Genomic DNA, 25,861 nt, shown 5'->3' on the forward strand with positions numbered 1-25,861 from the left:
GACTACTTAAACTGAGAGCAGGTGATTTGGAATCTGGCCTCCGTTGTAAACGTGGTTATAGATGGGCCTTACACTGAAGCAAGTCACTTATACTGAGAGCATATCTTTAGAATCAGGGCAGATTTACACTCTGTGTGCAGTGGTTTATAGACCTCCAAGTTACAATAAGGTTTTATATCCTATTTTTGTCTGAGTATGTTTTTTTTTATATAATCAGATTTTTTTACTGGGGATTATTATAATGTTTGCTGTCTGTCCAGATATAAACCACTTTTTTCAGAGTTCTGTTAAATTGTTTTAATTTAAATCAGTGTGTTGATGGGGCCACTCATGGATATGGGTCATGATGTTGGATTAGTATTAACATCTGGGCCTGTTGTGAAAAAAATTGTATACATGGGATGCTGTGTTTCTGATGATCATAAACCTATTGTATTTGATTGTTAGTTTGTAGTGTAGTTAGATAATCCTCTGTTTCGTTAGGTTGAGCTTTTAATCAAAGAGTTCTTGAGAAAGTTTTCTCTTTTATTTAAAGCTAAGTTTCAATTTTTCTTTCAGTCTACATTGAATGGTTTAGCTGTTTTTAGCTGTTTTTTTTAGATATGTTGGATATTTTGATGTATCTCGCATTGGAAAAGAAAAAGAAAAAAAAAAAATCATAAGAGAAAAGGGAACGGATATTAGAGAGCTGCAAGGAGAGGGTGCCAGAAGATGTGAAGAGGAAGTGTGAAATAAGCTAAGGGTATATCCTAATTGCTTTGCTTTTGAGGGGAAAGTTGGAAGGTTTATCAGTAAAATCTGCAAAAAATATATTATTTATATCTTGTCTCTGAAAATTAATCTACTCTTCCTAGGATTTTGTATGATGTAATTGATTTCTGTTTTAATAAATCAAGATTATTTTCCAGTTCAAGCTTCGCTACAATATGTAATGATTGTTTTTAAATATTTTTATGGGATTAGGTTGTTAATTTAATGATGACCTGTGTGGTTTCCTTACAAGGTCCCTTAATTTCATTTAAAGAAATTATGTATTTTTAATTTATATTATTATTATTATTAGTTAGTGATAATGATAATGATAAAAAGTGGGGTGGTTCTCCCTGTTTCCTTTTTCGTTTGTTTTGTTTTATGTATTATCAACAGTGACAATATTGTGTTATTAATAACAAATACGAGTTTAGTTTCTGGTGTTAGTTTAGTGCCTTTTAAAGTTTATACAAGGGGGTACTAAATCCACTATTGAAAATGCATCTGATTGGCTAATTATAGGCCAATTTCTAAGTTACCTTTTTTGAGTAAGGTTCTGGAGAGATGATGGAGTGATGTGTTGTTGGATTTTTAGATAGTTTTTGGTTAAAAGAAAATTTTTCAGAAAAATTTAAATCATTACATAGTACTTTAGACAGCTCTGTTGAACAGCTCTGTTGAAAGTTATGAATGATATTTTTGCAACTGATCTGTATTATTCTAATCTGTATTATACTTGGCTGCTTTTGATGCAGTTGGCTGTGAGGTGCTTTTGCGTCTGTGACGTTGACTGCCTCAGCGTTCGGAAATGTGTTTAAATCTGGTGGTAATCATTGGTTATTGTAGTCACTAGGTAGTTTCATCTGATTTCTGATCTTAGAGTGGTTCAAGGTTCAATTGATTTTTCTTTGTTGTTTTCATTTATATTTACCTCTAGGAGACATCTCTGAATTGGGTATTGATTTTTGTTTTACTGATGATTATTGCAAGAAGTAGGCGGTTGAAGAGGCTGATGGTTGATCTGATGATTGTCTTCTTTTATAACTGTGTGAGCTTAAGACTGAGATGGTGGAAAAATTTGAGTCTTAATGAAGGCCCAGAGCTTAAGACATGGATGGTCTGGTTTTTTTTCTTTCCATTATGACAAAGACAGAAGTGGTGCTCCTTTTTGGAAGGATTCTGTTATTAATTTGGGGTACATATTGTAGTGAATTGACTCTTAGGGGTCATAAGGATGTATTTATTTGGGGGTAAAATGGATAAAGATCTCTGTTTTAGGGCTATATTAATTATTGTCTAGGTGTGATCTTTCAACTTTGCGGGCGTTTTTATAACCTCGCGTTTAGATTGGTGTTTTCCATTCTATGTGATTATAACCAGGTGCCTTAGATTTATAACCTCTTTAAAATGCTGGGAATTCTCCATTCTAATTGGAGTGAGTCAGGGTGCCTTTATCACGCCTTGCAGCTTGTTCAAAATGCTGCTATAGAATTGAAGCGAAAATTTTTGTTGATCATGCTATGCCATATATTGGCAGCTTTACATTTTTATTTTTTAGAATTTTGCATCCTTATGTTTAAAGTTTCGGGCACTTTGCTCCAGAAATTCTGTCTTTGCTTGAGGTCCATCCTTTATCCGCCTGCTGTTGGCACTTTTCAGGAAGCTTTTGCTGTCACCAGAAGAAACTTCCCAATGAGAGGTCACTTACATTATAGGATCTTCTTCAGAGGCAGAGTCTGCTTCTTTGCTAAGACTTATTTTTATGGTGAGCTTTTTCTAATGTCTGTTGAGCAATCTTCTTCATTTTTTACGTTTGTATTAAAATCTTAAGACTTATTTGGCATACTTTGTGTGTTAGTAATGTCTGTTGAATGTATTTTTTCTGTTTTTATTTTTGTATATATTTTGTGTGTAAGCACTTATATTAAATAAATTTGACTTGACTTGACTTGAGAGCAGCTCTTTTGGAATCCGGCTCATTGTATAATAATGCACCTTGGCAGCTTGGAGCATTGTTGTGGTGCTGTACACTGGCTGGTGCTTCCTACCACTGCAGGGGTATATTTCTGAAACAGTTTGATGTTTTGTAGTGCCACCTTTGGACAGTATATTTGGATATTCATTTATAAACTGTACTTTGTTCATGGCTTACTTTCAAAAGTAATGAAAAATATGCATCTTGAGTCTACGAGTGCCATTTCACAATGGCCTATAGTGTTTTGCTTTCATGCCTGCACATTTCAGGTGCTTGTAGACATCATTTTTATGGACAAATAGATACTGGTTTTAGTTCTGATGTCAATAATAGCACAGTAAAGTTTTATGTGATCTGCATTTACTATCATAAGATAAAAGGAAAAAATCTGTGTTTTCTGTGAAATTACTCTAATGGCATTTTGCAACAGATGTACTATAAAACTATGGTAATAAAGTAACAATTACGAAAGTTAAAATTCGGATTCTGCTTTCATGTCATTTGTGAAATGAAATACCATAAAACAATATTTTCATCTGTTTTTGCACTTAGACTGCCTCCCTAGGGCCTTTCTGAGAAAGTGAATCTCATTCGTTTATGAAGAAGTTAGTTAACTTATCTATAGGAATCAGGCAACTGTACAAAGGCACTTTTCTCTAGTGACAGTACAAAAAAGCTATTTTTCTGAATGCTGATTTCAGTGATGAAGGTTATACTTTTCCTACAGTTGTGAGACTATGAAGTTGAATATGTATAACTTAAGGGGTATGAGGATATCCTTCCACATGGGAATGTAGGGCCCCCTGCAAAAAAAAAATTACTTTGAATTTAATTGAAAATAGCTTTCAGCAATTTCATTTTACGATATTGTCCATTGATAACATTTCCTTTGGTAAGTTGACATGAATCTGTTATCTATAAATCAAGAATTGTGCTGATTATTTTTACACACACACACACACACACACACACACACACACACACACACACACACACACACACTCCCTGCCGTATGCATACATAAGACATCTAATAAGCCACATCAGTGATTATTTGCTTTCAGATATAGACTGTATCCCCCAGGAATAACTTTTTTGAATCGTGAAAAAATGCAATGAACTCTAATGTTTGACTGCAATCAATTGAAAGTAATTCTGACCACAGTAATGAAGTTTGCCTATATATTTTTTAGTAATGCTTGACTCACACACACACACACACACACACACACACACACACACACACACACACACACACACACACACACACACACAGTGTGAATTATATATTTCAAGCTTCACCTCTGCTGTATTATGCTACTGATGTTTCACTGCTGATGTAGCTGCATGATGTTACCAATGACTTGTTCTTAAATGCTACACAGTTTCTGTAGTAAGCTTGCATTTATGTCTCAACAGGTAGCCCTACATTATGGGAGACATGAATACTATAATGTTCTTTCCAATAAGATTTTGGAAAATCTTTACATAGAAAATGGAAAAAAACTTGGAATTGAATTCACAACTGATGAGAAAATTCTGAACTCTCCATCAGGTAATAAGAGAGTCACCAAAAGACTTTTCAGTATGTAGCAATATGTTTGCAATTCCTAAAGAATTAACTGCTAACATTAATTGAGTATACTAATATGTACCTGGCAGAATAAATATTAACTTGGTGGTACCTTTAATTTTAAGTACTAATGCAGGGGAAAGCAACCTATAGCATGCATGCCAAGCGTGGCATGTGAAGCAATTTTCAATGGCATGCTGACTGTGTGAGAGAGATCAGAGTGAGAGTGAGTGAGTGATTGCATGCATGAAAGCAGAAGCAACTGTGTGTGACAGATCGGAGAGAGAGTGAATGAATGTATGTATGAAAGCAGTAGAGACTGTGTGGGTGAGAGAAGAGTGAGTGAGTGAATGCATGTATGAAAGCTGAAGAGACTGTGTGGGTGAGCGATCGGAGTGAGTGACTGGGTGAATGCATGTATGAAAACTGAAGAAACTATGTGGGTGAGCGATCGTAGTGAGTGACTGGGTGAATGCATGTATGAAAGCTGAAGAGACTGTGTGGGTGAGTGATCAGAGTGAGTGAGTGAATGCATTTATGAAAGCTGAAGTGACTGTGTGTGTGTGAGAGACTGGAGAGAGCGAGTAAGTGAATGCATGTATGAAAGCAGAACAGATTGTGTGGGTGAGCGATCAGAATGCTTGAGTGAGTGAGTGAGGGAGTGAGTGCGTGAATGCATGCATGAAAGCTGAAGAGACTGTGTGGGTGAATGCAAGTATGAAAGCAGAAGTGACTGTGTGTGTGAGAGAGATCGGAGCGAGAGAGTGATCGTAACCATACCTTTCAACCTCTTTACACTGTTACAACAAAAAATCTGAACAAAGCCAAGTGGGACAAAGGTCTAAAATTAGGGATCATTTTTAAATATTGCTCTTAAAGACTTAAAGTTGATAGATAGGATAATAGCAAGTTTTGCATTAGCATGAATTTTCTGAAGGGTGTGAAGTATGAAACTCAAATGTCTGTCATTACTTTCTAACTTCAATCTTTAATGATTTACCACTAATTTGCCAGAAAACAACTTTTAGGAAAATGCACCAAAATATGAGGCAAAAAATCTGGACATTCTCTGAAAATCTGTGCAGTTGAGAGGTGTGATCGTAACATTCTACTGGTTACAGTAGCAGCTAAAAATGATTCTGCTCAACATTAATTAGGTGCCAGTCAAATCCATGCATTGCTGCTTTGCAGATATAGTTAATGTCGAGCAGAATTGAGTATAGCTACATCCCTTAGAAATGAAAGTTGTTGAGAACTGTGCGTTTTATTTATTTACTCTTTGTCACTTGGCAAGAGGACACGGGAATACATGGTGTTATTAAGTAATATGCCAGTATCTTTTAAAATAACTCAAAAAAGGCAAAAACTTGATATCTGCTCATTACAAGACTTTTGGATACACGAATATGGATTCATACTACAAAAGGATCTCGCCATTTGTGCTTTATGTTGTGAAACTGTCATGTGACTTGTGTCAAATGTACAAAGACACTGTCAAACCAAACATCAGTCCATGTTTAAAAACACTGAAGAGAAAAGTGAAGCCATAAAAAGGGCTGTTTCTGGCTGCAGAAAACAAACTAGTAGTTTTAGTCAAGTAACTGGAACCAAAAATAAAGCTACCAAATGTAGTTATAAAATTGATGTGTGTGAGACTTCAAAGGCCAAACCTTTCACAGATGGGGAATTCCTCAAGGAAACCTTTTTGAGCAGTGCTGAAATGTTGTTTAGTGACTTACCAAGTAAAGAAGCAATGCTGTTTCAGATTTGAGAAGTACCAGCTTCTGTGAGATCAGTCGGGAGATGCATAACTGATATGGCTGAAAATATAAAGGTAAAGCAGACAACCGGGTTATAACAAGCTGTTGTATTTAGTGTCTCTCTTGACAAAAGTGTCGATGTGAATGACATGGCACGCCTAGCAATAGTTGCGAGATATTGTGAGAACAACCGTATTTATGAAGAATTGTACTGCTTAATACTGCTTGCTGGTACAGCCAAGGGAGAGGATATTATAACTGCATTTGTAAGCTATTTTGAAAATCAGTACATTGACATAAATAAAATATTCTGTGTTACTACTGATGCCGCCCTTGCAATGGTCGGAAAGAGCAAAGGATTTGTTAAACTTCTTCATTGTCATATTGGACATCAGGTATTGAGCTTCCATTGCATTGGTACACCTGGAGAGTTTGTGTTAGAAGATTTCGTCATGGTGCTTGAACTCTGTAATGGAAACTGTTATTAAGATAGTTAGCATCATAGTTTCTTGCTCTTCATTGACCCATAGGCAATTCATATCTCTTCTACAGGAAATGGAGAGTGCATATACGGACCGCCCGCTGTACAGCAGTGCTCATTGGCTTAGTTGAGGTAATGTTTTGAACAGATTTGTATCAAGCCTAGAAGCAATCAAGGATTTTTTTTGATGAAAAAGAACATTTCCTGGAATTGAATGATGACGACTGGCTGTGCAAGCTGATGTTTCTGGCTAACATAACTAAATACTTGAATGACTTAAACTTGCATTTACAAGGACAGGGTCAAACAGTACTTAAACATTTTGAGCACTGGTATGGATTTACGTCAAAATTAGATGTATTTTCCTGTGATATTACCACTATCACCTGCAAGTACTTTCCAACTGTAAAGGCTCATTCAGATCAATTTACTGTCAACAGAGATGAGCTTCAGAAGTACGTTGAAGGTTTCAAAGGAGAGTTTGCTAAACAAGGTTAAGACTTCCAAATTCTCGGGCCCATATTTTCTTACCTCATCAAGCCCAACTTAATTGAGCTTACTACCACCCCATTTTTCATATCTCTTTTCGAGTGGATGAATGTTGACAATTTTGAAATGCAGCACATCTAATTCAAGTCATCACAATTATGGATGATGAAATTTGTAGAACTGCGGAAAACTCTTTAAGGAAACTACTTGTAAAACTCAGCTGCCATCCTCAACTGCTGGATATCCCTGCCTGAAGTGTTCACCTGCTTGAAGAAAGTTGCACTTGCTTTGCTTTTGGCGTTTGGGTCAACTTATACATGTGAACAAATTTTCTCACACATGAAAGGTGTTTTGAGTCCACAGAGAAATTGCTTAACACCTGTGCGTTCAGAAACCTGTGTGAAGCTGAAGGTGACCAAATACACACCTGATATTGAACAATTAGCCAAGACAAAGCAAGGGCTAGGGTTCCATTCATTGATTAATGACCTCAAATAAATAATAATCAATTATTACTCATATTAAAAATGTTAATAACATGTTTTATGTTTGATTTATTTTATTTAATAGTTTTGTTCTTCCAGCTATTAGACTTTCTGTTTTAACAAAAAATACATTTGACAATTTAAAATTTTCAAAATGTGTTCAGAACTTAAATTTTGCAAAACATAGATGTGATGTTGTCAATCTCACCTTTATTCTCACTGATGGGTCAGATCGATCCATCTCGGCCTTTTATAAAAGCTTGAGGCCTTCAGCAAAGCTTGTGGGCATTCTCCATTACCCATAATGCAACTCCCTAACTTCCTCAGATCTCATTTGCCACTCTGCAAAAGACGCGATTCCTAAGCAAGCGCTGGGCTAAGTGCTTTCTTTTATTATTTATGCTTTTTTATTATTTAAACCTTTTGAATTATTAGTTAGTTTAATGTAGTTTTCTACGTTTTTGTATATCCTTAGCCAATTTTTTCATTGTAGAGTGCGAGTGTTGATTCCCTTTGTTTCCCCTTAATGTCTGTTTATGTTAGAGGACATTTACTTATGTCTGTTTAAGTCAGACAATATTTATTCCTCTCTTTCTTCTTCATCTTCTTCTTCCCCTCATCTCCTTTGTTGTCTGAGTTGGAAGAGAATTTCTGTTAAAAAAATGCTTCTTGCTATCTTCTGAAGCCTTTCTGTCCATTTAATTTAGAGGACATTTTCTGGCATGAGTGTCTCTGAGTTTGTGTGTTAATTGGTAAATATGTCTCAAAAGCCAGAAGGGAAACCTCTTGGTTTCAAGAAATGTGAACAGTGTGGGAAGAAGATGCCCCTAAGTGATTCACACATTTTATGTGTGTATTGCTTGGGGTCTCTTCACCTCCAAGAGTCTTGCTCCATATGCCATGGCTTTAACCAAAGGGCTCTGATGGAGTGCAAAAATTTATTCTAAAGGGACTTCTGAAAGCTCCTTTCTCTGAGGCTATTTCTACTGAGTCCTCCAAATCTGACAAATTAGCAAAATCACACAAACCACTAAAACGTTCCTCTTTGGTGCAGAAGTCTTCCTTAGAGCTAAAGAAAAAAGCTCCTAGAGTGTCTGCTCCAACAGAACCCTCAGAGCAGACAGTAGTCACTAGATGCAAGAGTTCATTGGAGCAGCTGGAACCCTTGTCCCCAATCTCTTCAGCTCCTACTGAATTTAGATATCGGAGCTGATCTCCTTCATTGGAACAGATACTTTCTTGGCTCCCATCTCCTTTTCTGGTAAAGTCAAGGTCTCCAACCCTTTCTACTCTGTCTACCAGGAGTTTGTCCGATGAGGATGTGGATAGGGTAGTGCAGTGGCTACTAAAGACACCAGCCTTGGCCAAGTTGTTATTGGATCCGAACCCAAAGGAATCAAATCAGACACAGTCCTCCCCTTTGGCACCTGCTGCTCCTCCGATCCATCCCATTTTTGGAGCTGGAAGATTCTGATGTCCAGTTTGTGTCTGTTTCGGATCCACAACCCATAGGTTTCTCAGATCCAATGTCTGCCACGAGCATTTCCACCCAGTCGGAGCAGGAGACCTCTAAGAACCGACACTCTCCAGTCATGTCAATGGAGACAGTTCTGAACTGTCTGGATCCAACCCTGCCTCTCTGGGGGCTTTGACATGAGTGAGTTCGGCTCCTACCTCTGCCTCGGCGCTTCTGTCTCCTGCGCTGGAGATATCTTCGGCCCCAACAACCCTTTTGTCAGATACGGGGTGTTCTTTGGAGCAGGGACAGACTGGTATTGAGGTCCCAGTTCTTCACAAGTGTCATTGTCTTCTCACATACCCTCTTCACAGAACTCGGGATGTCCAACAGGGGACACCCTCCATCTTTTGAAACTTCCCCAGACTACCCCATTGAGGTGGTCCCTTGGCAGAGGACCTGCAAGAGGAAGAATCTTGACTCCCCAGAGGAATTGATCACATCCAATACTGACCTCGATGAGGCAGAGGAGTCCCCATAGTCACCTCTTGAAGATGTCTCTTTTGGAGACATCCTAGAAATTGTAAAGCAGAGAGGCTACATCTCCTTCTGGTGAGGAGTCAGTATACCTGAAGGCTTTCAGGTCTCGCCCATCAGCTTCTTGATTGATCTCTCCTTCCAATGAGCATATTGAGTTAATTTCTGAGAAGGCTTGGGAGATCCCAGATTCCATAGAACCAACTCCTAGGAGGCCAAATAAGTACATTACTGCCCCCAAGGACAAGCCATTTTTATCTAAAGGTGCAGCAGTTGATGCCCTGGGTGTGGCGGCAGCCACAAAAAAAGAACTGTCTGAGACCAGTTCCTCTATCCATCCTCTGAATAAGGATTCCAGGACCATGGATAGGTTTGGGAAGCACGTCTTTTCATCGGTGACTTTTACCTTACGGTCACTGAACTGCTTGACCCACTTTACCAGATTACAGAGGGATCTGTTGAAGGAACTTTCAGACTCCTTCCAAGGAGCTGTAGCTGATGCAGTGGCAGATAGTCACCACTCAGCTTGCCACCCTCAATTTAGTCGTAAAGTCATCCATGAGACTCGTATCATATGCAGCAGATGGAATGAATAGGGCTGCGGGTTCAGGTATCTCTCTCAGGAGGCAGGCCTGGATGTGCCTTTGTGATTTCATGCTGCCCTTCAGGTCTTCCTTCGTTAATGCCCCTTTTGATGGCTCTTCTCTTTGTGGGCCTAAAGTAAAAGAAATGCTTACCGGGTGTGCCGTTGGAGTAAGTTTTTCCACGCCTACCAGACCCTTTCCCAAAGGTCAGAGAGGTAGTGGGAAGATGTGGTTCAGAAAATTACAAAGGTCTTTCCAGGACAAACTGGGTGAAATTTCCCCTAGAGGCAGAGAGGGGAACATTAATGGAAGATGCCACCCTCACAGCAGGGGAGGCCTGCAGAATCAGGGCTCCAGAGAATCTTTCTTTGGTAGGCCCTTTCAGCGCTTCTGATGGGGTGCCCGATTTCTCACCTCTGGAAGCATTCAGGACGATTGTCTCTGCACCATGAAACCTGGCAAAGGATAACAAATGACAAATGGGTGCAGGACATATTATCCAGGGGATATATTATTCCCTTCTCTTTCCCCGCTCCCGCAAACAGATCAGAGTTCCAGATGTTCCACCCAGTCAGAAGGAACAAGCAACATTAGAAATTCAAAAGTTGCTAAGAAAAAGAGTCCTCCAAGAAGTCCCCACAGACCAGTGAGGATCCAGAACTTACTCAAGATTCTTTTTGGTTCCAAAGAAAACAGGGGACTGGAGACCCATCTTGGACCTCAGCAATCTGAACAAATCTGTGAAAAAGACCAGGTTCTGGATGATGACACTGCAGTCGATACTTCTGTTCCTGGAAAAAGACAATTGGATGTGCTCTGTAGACCTTCAGGATGGATACTACCACATTCGAATGGAAAGGTGATCTAGAAGGCACTTGTGCTTCTGGCTAGGAGCCAGCCACTTCCAGTTTTGAGCTGTGCCCTTTGATCTCACTGCAGTCCCCAGAGTGTTTTCCAAATGCATGGCCATAGTGGCGGCTCACCTGAGACGCCAGGGATTCCGGGTGTTTCCGTATCTGGACATCTAGCTCATAATCACCTCGACCAGGCATCTTTTGCTACAAGTCAGGAACTATACTCTACAACTCTGTTCCTCCCTAGGTATTACCAGAAATTACGAAAAATCTGCATTAGATCCATGTCAGAAATTGGTCTTCATAGGAACAGAGATAAACAGAACTACAATTATAGGAAAACTTCCACAAGGCATAGTAGACAATCTTCACCATTATGTAAGACTGTTAATCAGGAAGAAAAGACCTTCTGCCAAACTAGGTCTCCAAGTACTGGGGAAAATGACTGCTTCAGTTATTTGCATTCCACTAGCTTGTCTCCACATGAGAATATTTCAATGGTTACTTCTGATACAATGGCCAGTTCTAGAACTTCCTATGACACACAAAATCACGATAACCAATTCCTGCAAAAAGGATCTCCAGTGGTGGATTTACTCTCCATTAGTATATCAAGGCTGCCACTTCATTCCCCCTCAACCCCAGGCCACGGTGACCTCAGACGCTTCCCAGATAGGGTGGGGGAGGCATCATCTGGGGAAGACAGTTCAAGGTATCTGGTAAAAACACAAGGCTCATTTGCACATAAACGTCCTGGAGATGAGGGTGATACTTTTGGTATTGCAAGCATTTCAAGACTGCCTTCCTCTCGGAATGATAGCAATCCAATCAGACAACATGTCTTTGGTCTAGTACATAAACAAGGGGGGACTAGATCCTACCCTCTTTGTCGAGAGGCTGTGAGGGTCTGGCAGTGGGCAACAGCTTCCAACCGCTTTCTAATAGTGATGCACATTCTTGGGAAATCCAACTTAATTGCAGACAAATTGAGCAGAGCCATTTTATGGCCGCATGAGTGGTCCCTCAGTCAGAAAGTTAGGGAAGAGATCTTCGGAAAATGGGGCCAGCCTTGCTGCGATCTCTTTGCATCGCTCACCAGTGCCAAATGCAGCAACTACTTTGCCCCAATACCTCCTATGGGAGAGTCACCAAGGGATGCTCTTGTTAATTCCCAAATTTTTGCAGAAAGCAAGTTTGTTGGAGATGACTGTAATCCTAATTGTCCCCTATTGGCCTTGACAAATCTGGTTCCCCTTTCTTCAGCCTCATGTGCGGGACAAACCATGAATTCTGGACCCTGCTGTGGACCTTCTGACTTACCCTTATTAGGAATGGTTCATCCCAATCTGTACAATCTCAAACTAATAGCTTGGCTGCTTCAGTTCCCCTGTTTCCCAGGTTTCCTCTCCTTTCATTTCCAGTTAAACATATTTTGTTATTTTCCAATAAATCATCTACACGTAAATTGTACACAGGTAAATGGAAAAGATTTGTCTCATGGGCCACTAATAATCAGACGATCCCTTTACTGCACCCATACATTCTATTCTAGAATTCCTGGCAAACCTTTTCGATGAGGGTGTTGCCACAGCCACTATTAGAGTTCAGTTGCCAGCAATATCAAATTTTCGTATAGGAGAAAAATGGATGTTCATCGTGTTTCACTGTTGCAGTCATTACACTTGGGTTATCCTTCTGGCAGGCTACCCGCAGTCGGCCTGAATTCCAAAGTCCTGGTCCGGCGTCTGTTGCTGTCGACTCTTCCCTGACGTCAGAGTGCCAGGGGTATAAAAGATGCAGCCGACGCCATTTTCTTCAGTCTTTCTTGCCGCGCGGTGCCCGAAGCAAAAGCAGTTCGCAAGTGCCAGTCGGCCGACTCCTGAGTTTTTCGAAATTGAATTTCAGATCCGAAGTCTTCTATATAGCTAAGTACCCCGTTGGGGAAACTTTTTTCTTGCTCCAGACCGATGTCAGAAAAAGTTAACAATTGTATTTCTTGTAGGAAGCAAATACCTCATAAGGATTTTCATTCTTACTGTATTCCTTGCCTAGGCCCTGACCACAACGTTGCTAGTTGTCGGTATTGTGCTAGGTTTAACCAACGCACTATTAAGCGTCGGTACGATTTTGCTTTTCATTACTTTGGCCAAAGGTATAACTACATAATGCCGTTGGAACAGCCGACGACCAGAGTTCATAAAAAGCGCAAGGAAAAGGACAGGCATCTGAGGTCTAAAACCGACGACGAAGCCTCTTCTAGGCCAGTCGCCGGTTCTCAGTGAGGCGCTTTCACAGCCCCTGACACCCGCTACCTCAGAGCCACAGGCCGCCTCCGACTCCCACGTGGAGACAACTAGGCCTCTGGATACTCAAGGTATTGGGCCTTCGGAAACTTATCCCTCAGATGGGTCCGGAGCCGCTGAGCAGGCATCGACATCTGAGGGTGTTTTCAGACCTACACAGCTTTATATCAAGCCAACTTCAGCTTCCAAGACAAAGTCTAAAACAGTTTTAAAGACAAGGAAACAAATACAGCATTCTCCAGGACAGACTTCCATGCCTAAGAAACAGATGCTCAAAATGGCCGAAGACCTAATTACTTTGATCAGGGGTTCTTATCCCCCTCCTGATAAGAGGCCTAGGCAAGACACTGAATATGATTCCTCTGATCAGATTTCCATTTCCTCTGACTCCTCTTCAGAACAGGGATACTCTATTCCTCCCTATGAGGATTCTGATGCTGAAGAATCTATTCCTTCAGCTTCTCCTCCTGAGGATGACTCATTTGGGGAAACCCTGCATACCATGAGGGAGCATTTCCACTGGGAGAGCCAAGATTACTCAGATTCTAAGAAAAGGCTCAGAGACTTTCTTTTACTACCTCAGGACAGACCTCTTGCTATTCCACCTGTTCTAGACATTGTAGATGATGTATTTTCAGAGTCAGGCCTGCCTCCTGACTCTCTACCTCCTGCACTTGTTAAGTCAGACAGATACTACAGGGTACCAGATTCACATAAATTTCTATATAAAAACCCTGCTGCTGACCCAGAAACTATTTCCTCAGGGTCCCAAATGGGTCAAGGCTGCTACTGCAAAAAAAAAACCTGTCCCCTCAAATAGAGATTCTAGGGCTCTGGACAGATGAGGGAAAAAGTTTACACTTCTGCTACCTTGGCTGTAAGGGCTTTAAATTGTCAGTTTCATATGCTTAAATATCAGCAATACTTAATGTCTCTGCTAAAACAGAAAATGTTGACAAATTATGAATGTTTTGAGAACAAGGAAATGCAGGTTTTATTGCATGCAGCTGAACAAGTGGGAAAACATACTTTGCAATGTGGTTATGATTCACTGGAGGCCTCTTGCAGGGCCGCTGTAACAGGTTCTGTCATTAGAAGGCATACTTGGTTAAACGAACAGACTCTGCTCAATCATGTTAAAGCAAAATTATTGGATGCTCCATTACAGCATGATACTTTATTTGGTGTTAAGGCAGAAGAGGTGTTGAAGAAAATGGAGGATAAAGCTAAATCTATGCAGACAGTAAAGGATTTCTTTTACAGGTACAGCCACCCAGATTTAGCAGGAACTGGCCTTCTAAGAATTGGTCCTTTCCCGTTTCAGACAGGCCACAAAGAGGCGGATACAGATGCCCTAGAGGCAGACAACAGCCCCAGGGCTCATACAGGCCCAAACAATGGGGTGCTTCTACCTCCAAAAGCAGAGAAGACAAATCACAGCCATATAGGAAACAGTCCCAATGACTTCCCTCTGCCAATGCCAAGCATTTATCTTTTGGCAGCACCCTTAGGGGGAAAACTAGCACTTTTTTCACAAAATTGGCACATGATCACCCAGGACTAATGGGTCCTAAATATAGTTTCTCAGGGCTACAGGTTCCACTTTCACACCCTTCCAAAGGCAAAAGGTATGCTAGACCTGCCACAAAATCAATGGGCAGAGGCACAAAAACAAGTTTCATCTCTCATGGACATGAGGGCTATTCAGCCAGTGCCTCAACAAGAGCAGGGACAAGGATTTTACTCGAGACTTACGTTGACTCTGCAGCAGCTTCTGCCCATGCTGGGAAAGAAGGCTTGACTAGTAACATTGGACCTCAAAGAGGCATACCTGCATGTCCCTATCAGACAGTCTTACAGAAGATACCTCAGATTCATAGCTGGCTCAATGCACTACCAATTCTCTGCACTGCCCTTTGGCTTATCTACTGCGCCCAGGGTCTTCACAAAATGCCTGGCACCAGTAATTGCATTTTGCAGACAAAGAGGAATTCAAATATATCCCTACTTGGACGACTGCCTTATTCAAGCAGAGACCAAAGACATTCTACTAAAGCATCTGGCGTTTGTAAAAAGATTACTAATTTGCTTAGGGTACACAGTAAACGAAAAGAAATTAAAACTAGTACCCTCTCAAGAGATAATATTCCTGGGTGCAAGCTTCAATACAACTGCCCAGATGGCTTGTCTCACGCCAGACAAACAAAGGCAACTGACTTCTTATTTCGAAAGCATGGCAGCAAAGACCCAGTTATCTGCAAGAAAATTTCTGCAGGCTCTGGGCTACATGGCCTCCTGCACTCTGCTAATTCCATGTGCAAGACTGCATATGAGGAAACTACAATGGTATCTAAAAAGTGTTTGGACTCAACATTGCCACAGCCTGGAATCAATAATTTCACTCATTCCCTGCCTACAACAGGAGTTTCGATGGTGGGCACAGGCCTGTCACCACAAGGGACAGCCATTCACTGTACCCACAGCCAGGCAAACACTAACAACAGATGCTTCAGATTATGCCTGGGGGGCCCACATGGCAGGAAAATGTATTCAGGGCACATGGTCCCCAAGCCAAAGGCATCTTCACATCAATCAAAAAGAGATGCTAGCTGTACAAAATGCCCTGACAGCCTTTAATGACCTACTTCATCCAGGACAACTGCTGATAAAGACGGACAACACCACAGTCATGTGGTACATAAACAAGCAGGGGGGCACACATTCCTACCCCATCTGCAGACAAGCCATGATTTTGTGGAACACAGCATTGACTTACCAAGCACAATTCCTGAAAGGAAAAACAAATGCGCTGGCAGACGAACTAAGCAGAAACCTCATGGACCCCCTCGAATGGAAACTAGATCCACAAGTCTTCAGCATGATAACAAGGAAATGGGGATGCCCAGACATAGATCTTTTTGCCTCCCCTCACAACTGCCAACTTCAGAGATTCTGCACAAGGACTTATCACAAACAAGCATGGAAAAGTGGATGCTTTGTCATTCAGCTGGAACAACCTTACAGTATATGCCTTTCCACCACTGCCTCTCCTCCCCAAGGTACTCCTAAAGGTCAGAAAAGAGAAGCCACAAATGATACTGATTGCCCCGGGTTGGCCTCGCCAACACTGGTACCCAATCCTAAGGAGCTTGTCTCAAGGCCCTGCCTGGGCATTGCCTCAAATTCCTCATTTACTGACCCAACAAAACAATCAGATCCTGCACAGCCATCTCAGAACCCTAAATTTAGCTGCATGGCAGATAGTGTAACCATTCAGAATACACCTCTCTCTAAAGCGGTTATGGATGTTATTTTGTAGGCCAGGAGGCCCAGCACCAGGAAGTCTTCTGCAGAAAAATGGACGTTCATAGATAATTACATTTTTACTTACAGAGAACTTCATTAATTAGACAATCAGATCAGCTATTTATTTCTTACTCCGATGTTAGAAAAGGCCTACCTGTGTCCAAAGTTACCTTGTCCACATGGCTTTCACAATGTAGCTTCATTTACAGCTCTAAGTGCAAAACCTCACTACCCCTGTTAAAGCTCATTCCACTAGATCGGTAGCTACTTCTGCAGCCTTTCAAACTAGTTTAACTTTGGATAATATCTGTGCTGCAGTAAGATGGGCAAACCCCCATACCTTTATTAATCATTACAGAGTGGATTTGGCCTCTATGAGTAGAGCATCTTTTGATTCTATGGTTCTGAGAAATATTCTCCCATGAGCCACCCAAGAATCAAGTTGCTTGGGACGTGGTCCCATCAGTGAGAATAAAGGTGAGATTGACATCACATAAAGAAGTTATGTACTTACCATAACGTTCCATGTGTGTTGTCCATCTCGACCTTTATTGTCAAAACCCACCCTCCATACCCCTTGCCTATACTCCTGGGAGACCGAGTAGCACTAATTGGATATTATAGGACTCTCTAGCCTCAGGAACAATTTTTGTCTGTTAATCTGTAAAGCAGTTGCCTCTGTATGAGTTGTCAGGGGCAAACAAGATCTGAGGAAGGTAGGGAGTTGCATTACATGTAAGAGAGAATGCCCACGAGCTTTGCTGAAGACTCAAGCTTTTGTAAAAGGCTGAGATGGATCCGGTGGATTGAATCTAACCCATCAGTGAGAATAAAGGTCGAGATTGACAATGCAGATGGAATGGTATGGTAAGTCGATAACTTTTTTTTTCCCCCTATGTATATTAAAATATTGAATACTTAACAAAGAGAATAGTTATTTACGCATGTGTTGAAGACTACAGTTCATTGGTCTTTTGTACAGTGTGTTAGCATTGTAACTGGTAAAAGAATACACCTCTGAGGTGGAGATGATAATGGTGGTGGTTGGGAGGTTGATATGCTGTGTCCAGTCAACAGGTTTTTTTTGGCAGAAACAACTGCATGCATTATGCCTTGTAACAAATATATGATCTGATGTTGTCAGTCTTCACATAATCCCTGACTGTGGGTTCAATTCCGAGCCTCGGAACTGAATCGACTGTTTATTTCAGCTTGTGCCTTCCAAAACTCTCGAGCTAGGCACTACCCATGATGCTCCTCTGTAAATTACCTCAGATTTTGTTTGCTACTTTGTAGCGTCAGATGCGTCCAATCCTCTCCCTCCAGCTTTGGCTATATTTTCTAAGTTTTTTTTCTGTTATTAATCTCCTTTCTTATATAGAGTCTATTTCTATTTACTACTAGCTCCTCTATCTAGCGTTTAGTGTGCGTGTGACTTTTCTTTCCCTTTCCGATTTTCTACTGTTTGGTTATCCTTTCTAGTACCCTTGTTGGTACTTTTCTTTCCCCTTTAGTTACCATTCACAGTATTTTATGAATTACCATTGTTGGTAATTTATCTTCTCTGCTTGTTCTACTTTAAAAAAAAAAAAAAAAAAAAAACAGGAGATCCTTTTTTGAATTCTCCTCTTCTTTCTTCCTCTGTGTGTGCCTTTTGTGTGCTAGGCCCTTTATCCTTCTAGCATGACTGTCAAAATTTCTAAGGGCACCTCTGCTTTCAAGAGGTGCCAAAAATGTGATAGAAAAATACCCAGTTCAGATGGGCATGGTTTTTGCATGTACTGCCTTGGTGTGGTCCACCTCCAAGAGGACTGCACAGTTTGTCACAGTTTCTCTGCCAGGACTTTAACTGAGCGGAGGAACAAATTAATATTGAAAGGACTTCTGAAGGGAGAATTTGAAGAGGCCGTTTCTACTTCCAGAACTGAAGCCAGTTCGTCTTCATTGTCCTCTTCCAAGCCGAAAGAGAGACGACATTCAGTTCCAAGGAGCTCTTCAGAACCACCCACAAAATTGGCAAAACAGCCTTCGGTGCCAGCAGTTTCTTCGGCACTGACAGGCACAGATGATTTAACTACATCAAAAGTCTCTGTACAGACATCTGGAGCTTTGGTACCAGTAGTGGTCATCAGTACCGATGCAATTTTCCCTTCAAACCTTACCAAGGACCACTTATTAATCCTCAGTGGATCCTTTCGCTGATGGGCCACCCAGTCCATTCTTGGTACCGAGGCCTCCCAGATCTCCATCTGTTTCATCCATTCGACCCAATAAGATTCTTTCGGAATCGGACATTATGAGACTAGTTGATCAGCTCCGGATGGTGAGGGGAGTGCATCCACCTTTGGTTCCAAGCCAGCTTAACACTGGAACCACTCTGTCATCGACAATGACAGTTTCATCCTCCAACTCCTTCTGAGCCTTTGGAGCCCTTAACACTGACCTACCCGTCTCCGACTGTCTTGGTACTGGCTAGAATTTCTTCTCCGGAACCGAGGATCGCCTTGAGTTCTTCCGGTTTATTGGAAGAGGAGACCTCCTTGGGCCGAGGCATCATTGCTGGTTTCGGGAGGCAGGGTTCGGCATCGATTATTTCAGAGCCATCCATGCCTCTCGGTGCCTCTGCATTCGCAAGCTTGACCCAAGCTTCTACTTCAGAGGCAGCTTCCTTGGTGCAGGATGGGACCACGGTTCTGATAGAGTCTATTTCGGTTCCCGGCTGCTATCCCTGTACAGGGTACCAGCCTTCCAGATCATGGAGAAGGCTTTGTCCATTGGGGATACACAGTCCTTGCCCTCCCTGCTGGGCCAAACATCATCCCTATCCCCTTGACCGGAGCTCTCTCCAGTCACATCCCTGGGACAGGGGCACCAAAGCCTCAGGAAAGACCCCCTTTCGTGATTTCATCTTCAGATACTTCCTCAGACCATCCCACCGAGGAAGTACCTGCGAAGAAAAAGTGCAAGAGGAGGCACTTAGACTCCCCTGAAGAGTCTTTCATGAATTACACCAATTTCGATGAAGGGGAAAGTTCCCCTACTTCACCCCTGATGATGTTTCCTTCGGGGATATCCTAGAAAGCTTAAAACAGAGGGGTGGCTGACCTCCCTTCAGCCTTCCTCAGAGAAATTGGTTTACCTGGAGGCTTTTCATGCCCAGCCCTCTACTTCTTGGATCTCTCTGCCCGCTGACAGCCTTATTAAAGTTATCGCTCAGTGGGCCTGGAAGATTCCAGATTCCATTGAACAGATCCCCAACAGACCTGACAGAATTTTATCTGCTCTTAAGGATGAACATCATTGGGCCAAGGGTATCCCAGTTCATGCCATGGTGATAGTGGCATCCACAAGAAAGGAACTTGCGGAAGAGTGTCCTACTGTCCACCCCCAACAAGGAGTCTAGGACTATGGATAGATTTGGGAAGCGAGTTTACTCTTCATTGACCTTCACTCTCAGGTCTTTGAATTATATGGTGCACTTCACTAAGCTACAGAGAGATCTAATCAAATAACTTTCAGATACTTTTACTATTAAAAAATAACAAACACTAGCGAGCCGACACATGGCCAGGTTAAAACTTTTATTGTTCGGTAAGCGCTTTCACAACGGTCATCCACCCATCTGCCTGGCTACAAATGACTTTGGACAAATGGGTGCAGAGAATCCTTTCCAGAGGTTACGTTATTCTCCTTATAACCAATCTGAAAATGCAAAAAAGACTTCCAGACATTCCACCCAGTCACAGTAAGGCAGCAGTCTTAGAAATCCAAAAACTGCTCGACAAAAGAGTCATCCAAGAAGTCTCCCTCCAGACCAGAAAGGATCCGGATTTTACTCGAGATTTATTTAGTGCCCAAAAATACAGGGGACTGGAGACCCATCTTGGATCTCAGCCAGTTCAACAAATCTGTTCAACAAAACTCTGGATGGTCAAGATACAGTCAATACTTCTGTTCTTGGAAAAAGATGATTGGATGTGCTCAATAGATCTTCAGGATGCATATTACCATATAAAAATGGACAAATGCTCCAGAAGATTCCTGCACTTCCAGCTGGGACACAGTCATTATCAGTTCAGAGCACTGCCCTTTGGTCTCACCACAGCCCCCAGGGTGTTTACCAAATGCATGGCATTGATAGCAACTCATCTCAGACTGCTAGGGTTTTGAGTTTTTCCTTATCTTGACGACTGGCTCCTCACTGCTACCACCAGGTGTCATCTCCTAAGGGCAAGAGATTGTATCCTTCATCTTTGTACTACCTTAGACATCACAGTAAATTACAAAAAGTCACCTCTAGGACCCACTCAACAGTTGGAATTTATCGGAGCCCAATTAAACACCGTGATGGGAATAGCATCACTCCCATTAGAAAGTCTCCAAAAATCACATTATCCAGAACAGAAGTGTTTCGGCAAAGCTCATTCTGCAAGCACTAGGGTTCATGGCAGCCTCTGTTATCTTAGTTCCCTTAGCCAGATATCACATGCAGATTCTTCAATGGGTTCTAGCCTCCCAATGGTCATTAACAAATCAATCCATGTCCCATCACATCTTGATCACCAGTCATTGCAAACAAGACCTGTTGTGATGGATTCAGTCCAACGAGATCCTTTTAGGCCATCCATTTCTCCTTCCACAGCCCCAGGCCATAGTGACCATGAATACTTCCCAGATAAGGTGGGGGGGGCAGGCATTATCTGGGAAGGACAGTCCAAGGTAACTGGTCCCAAATGGAGGCCAGTTTGCACATGAATGTTCTGGAGATGAGTGCGGTGCTCCTAGCGTTGCAAGCATTTCAAGATACCCTCCCCTTTGTTGCGGTGGAAGTTCAGGCGGGCAACATGTCAGTAGTCTGGTATATCACTAAGCAATGAGGAACCAGATCTTACCAGCTGCTTTCTAAGAGCAATACAGATTCCAGGGAGCTCCACCGTGATAGCAGACAAGCTGAGCAGAACTATCCTATTTCCTCACAAGTGGTCTCTCAATCCGACAGTGGTGGGAAAGATTTTCTTTCACTGGGAGCAAACCTTGCTACGACCTGTTTGTGTTCCCCCTAAACAAGTGCAGCAGTTACTTTGCCCTAATCTCCCCTCAGGGGGAGTCACCCAGAGATGCTGCTCTCCACGATTGCCCCCCCCCCCAGTCTTCTGTTTGCCTTTCCTCTGACTCCTCTTTAAATCAGTTTCTAAAGAAAACAAAGAGGTTGAAGAACACAGTAATCCTCATCGCCCTGTTTTGGCCTCGTCAGGTGTGGTTTCTCTTCATTTGGCCTTATCTCCTTCGGAAACCTTGGCTTTTGGACCCAGTTCCAGATCTCCTATCTCACCCAGAAGGAATGGTTCATCCGAATCTCCACCATCTCAAGTTCACTGCATGGCTTCTCCAATTCCCATGATTGCCAGGCTTTCCTCTCTTACATCACCAGTCCAACAAATCATTCTAGGTCATCACAAGCCTTCATCTAGAAAATTGTACCATAGTAAATGGGAAAAATACACCAGATGGGCTCTTGCCAAGGATTTTGACCCTTATGCAGCTCCTGTGGATAAGGTTCTAGAATTTCTGACCTGTCTTTATTAGTCTGGCTCTTCAGCGTCCTCCATTAGAGAGTACACCTGGCTGCAATATCCAACATTATTATTGGTTTTGATGGGTCTACTCTTATGCCCCATAAACTGTGTAAGGCCTTTTTAAAAGGAACCCTTATGCTAAGGACACTCTTTAAAGAACCCAGTGCCTCATGAGATTTACCCTTGGTCCGTCAGTGCCTCACCTTATCTGCAATGGAACCATCAGCTACCCGTGAATTACATTTTTTGACCTGGAAAACTGTGTTTTTAATAGCGATCACCTCGACCAGAAGAGTATCAGAAATTCAAGCTTTGTCCTGCACCCCCCCCCCAATCTAATATTTCACAAGTTGTTTCGGAATTCAATATTAATCAAACCTTACACCTACCAGTCTTTTTTCCTAATTTCTCTAATAAGGGAGAATACCGCCTGCACTTATTAAACATCCATAGACAGTTACATTTCTACCTTCACAGAACAAAAGAGGTCAGGAAATCAAACCAGTTGTTTGTTGCTTTTTCCTCACTTTCACTAGGAACCCAGTGTCTAAGGATGTTCTTCGTGTTTCACTGTTGCAGTCATTACATTTGGGGTAATCTGCTGGCAGGTTGCCCTCAGTCGGCCTGAATTCCAAAGTCTTGGGTCCTGCGTCGGTTGCTGTTTTCTCTTCCATGACGTCAGGTTGTCAGGGGTATAAAACATGCAGCCGACGCCATTTTCTTCAGTGTTTCTTGCCGTGCGGTGCCCGAAGCAGAAGCATTTCGCAAGTGCCGGTCGGCCAACTACTGAAATATTCGAGTTTGAGTTTCAGAACCGAAGTCTTCACTAAAGCTAAGTACCCCGTTGGGGAAACTTTTTTGTTGCTTTTTACCGATGTCGGAAAAAGTTAATAATTGTATTACTTGTGGGAAGCAAATACCTCATAAGGATTTCCATTTATACTAAATTCCTTGCCTAGGCCCTGATCACAACTTGCCTGGCTGTCGGTTTTGTGCTAGATTTAACCAACGCACTATTAAGCGTCGGTATATTTTTGCATTAGAGTATTTTGGAAACAGATTTAACTACCCAGAAATGTCGTCGGATAGCAATCCGACTAACGGAGTACATAAAAAACACAAAGAAAAGGACAGAGAAAGGCAATCGAGATCCAAAACCGATGACGAAGCTTCTCCTAAGCTAGTCGCCGGTACTCAGTGAGGCACTTTAACAGCCCCTGATACCCGCTACCTTCAAGTCGCAAGCCTCTACCGACACCCATGTGGAGTCCGGCATGCCGCAAGATACTCAAGGTATTGGACTGACTGATGTATCTCCCTCGGATGGATCTGGAGCCGCTGAGCAGGCACCGGCTTCTGAGGGTGTATTCAGACCTCAACATTTGTATATCAAACCAACGACAGCTGCAAAACCAAAGACAAAAGTAACTTCTAAAACTAAAAAATGGACGCATGAGCCACGTGCACAGGCCTCTATGCCTAAAAAACAGATGATCAAAATGGCTGAAGGCGTTATTACCTTGATCAGGGGTTCCCATCCCCCTCCAGATAAGAGGCCTAGGCAAGACACTGATTATGAATCTTCAGATCAGGTTTCTATTTCTTCTGATTCCTCTTCTGATCAGGAATTATCTATACCTCCCTGTGAGGATTCTGATGCTGAGGAGTCTGTTCCATCTGCATCTCCTCCTGTGGATTATTTATTTGGAGAAACCTTGCATACTTTGAGGGAGCATTTTCACTGGGAGAGTCAAGACTTCTCAGAATCAAAAAAGAGGCTCAGGGATTTCCTTCTTCTCCCTCAGCACAAGCCTTTAGCCATTCCCCCTGTTTTAGACATTGTGGATGATGTATTTTCGGAGTCAAGCTTGACCCCTGACTCCTTACCTCCGGTTCCCAGTAAGCCTGACAGATATTAGAGGGTCCCTGACTCACATAAATTTTTATTTAGAAACCCTGCTGCTGATCCTGAAACTATTTCACAGGGTCCAAAGGGAGTTAAGGCCTCAACAGCAAAAAATCCTACACACTCTGACAGAGATTCAAGGGGACTAGACAGATGGGGAAAAAAGGTTTATACATCTGCAACCTTGGCAATCAAGGCCTTAAACTGTCAATTTCATATGCTTAAGTACCAACAACATGTTATGGGATTGCTGAAACAGAAAATGAAGATTTCAGAATGTGCAGAAAATAAAGAATTGCAGGAATTATTGTATGCAGCTGAACAAGTTGGAAAGCATACTTTGCAATGTGGTTTTGGTTTCTTAGAGGCCTCCTGCAGGGCCGCAGTTACTGGATCTGTGATTAGGAGGCATGCCTGGTTAAAGGAACAAAATTTGCCTGATCATGTTAAAGCTAAATTGCTAGATGCATCTTTACAGCATGATTCTCTGTTTGGTATTAAGGCAGAAGAGGTTTTAAAGAAAATGGAAGACAAAGCTAAGTCTATGCAAACTGTTAAAGACTTCTTACAAGTGCAGCCACCAAGATTCAGTAGACACTGGCGTACAAAAAATGGTCCTTTCCTTGTCAGACAGAGCTCAAAGGGGCAAATCCAGACGTCCTAAGAGTTCCAGATACCAGGCGCAAGACTCATACAGGTCAAAGTAATGGGGCACTTCCACCTCCAAATCTGGAGGAGATAAAGCTCAAACCTACAGAAAGCAATCCCAATGACTTCCCTCTGCCTACACCAAGCACTTATCTTTTGGCAGCACCCATAGGGGGAAAATTAGCACTTTTTGCTCAAAATTGGCAGTTAATAACCCAGGACAAGTGGGTACTAAACATTGTATCACAAGGATACAGATTCCATTTCCACACTCTGCCAATGGCAAATAGTTGGCCAGATCTGCCAAAAAATCAATGGGCAGAGGCACAGAAACAGGTTACGTCCCTCATGGATATGGGGGCCATTCAGACAGTACTAGAACAGGAAAAAGGACAACGTTTTTACTCTAGACTGTTCTTGGTACCCAGAAAGGACAAGGCCTGGCGGCCAATACTGGATTTATCGATTTTGAACACATACCTGGACATACCAAAAGTCAAAATTCTGACTTTGCAGCAGCTTCTGCCCATGCTGGGCAAGAATGCTTGGCTGGTGACTTTAGACCTAAAACAGGCATAACTGCATGTCCCACTAAGACAGTTGTGCAGAAGATACCTCAGATTCAAGGCTGGCTTAATACATTGCCAATTCTCTGCACTGCCCTTTGGCTTATCTACTGTGCCCAGGGTCTTTACAAAGTGCCTGGCACCAGTAATTGCATTTTGCAGACAAAGAAGTATACAAATATATCCTTACTTGAACGACTGTCTCATTCAAGCAGAGAACAAGGACACTCTTGTTCGACACCTGGCATTTGTGAAAAGGCTTCTAACATGCCTAGGGTACACAATAAACGAAAAGAAATCACAACTGGTACCCCCTCAAAAGATAACATTCCTGAGTGCAAGCTTGGATACAACTGCCCAGATGGCTTACCTCACGCCAGACAAGCAAAGGCAACTGACTACTTACTTCAAACTGATGGCAACAAAAACCCAGTTATCTGCAAGACAAATTCTGCAGGCTCTGGGCTTCATGGCATCCTGCATCTTACTAATTCCATATGCAAGACTGCATATGAGGAAACTTCAATGGTACCTAAAAAGTTTATGGAGTCAACATTCACACAGTCTGGAAACAATGATTCTTCTCATTCCCTGCCTGCAACAGGAGTTTTTA

General features: G+C 42.1%; 1 protein-coding gene across 1 annotated transcript in view; it reads left to right on the forward strand.

Moving 5' to 3' along the window:
* The window catches only part of LOC122798230 (peptidase M20 domain-containing protein 2-like), a 452,943-nt gene that overhangs the window by 334,967 nt on the left and 92,115 nt on the right, over positions 1-25,861 (forward strand). The window contains exon 6 of the mRNA XM_044067013.1: positions 4,144-4,279. Coding sequence (XP_043922948.1) covers positions 4,144-4,279 — 136 coding nt within the window. The remainder of the gene's footprint in view (positions 1-4,143; positions 4,280-25,861) is intronic.

The sequence above is a fragment of the Protopterus annectens genome, chromosome 1.part0 (genome assembly GCF_019279795.1).
Source record: "Protopterus annectens isolate FY-2018-M chromosome 1.part0, PAN1.0, whole genome shotgun sequence".
NCBI lineage: Eukaryota > Metazoa > Chordata > Ceratodontiformes > Protopteridae > Protopterus > Protopterus annectens.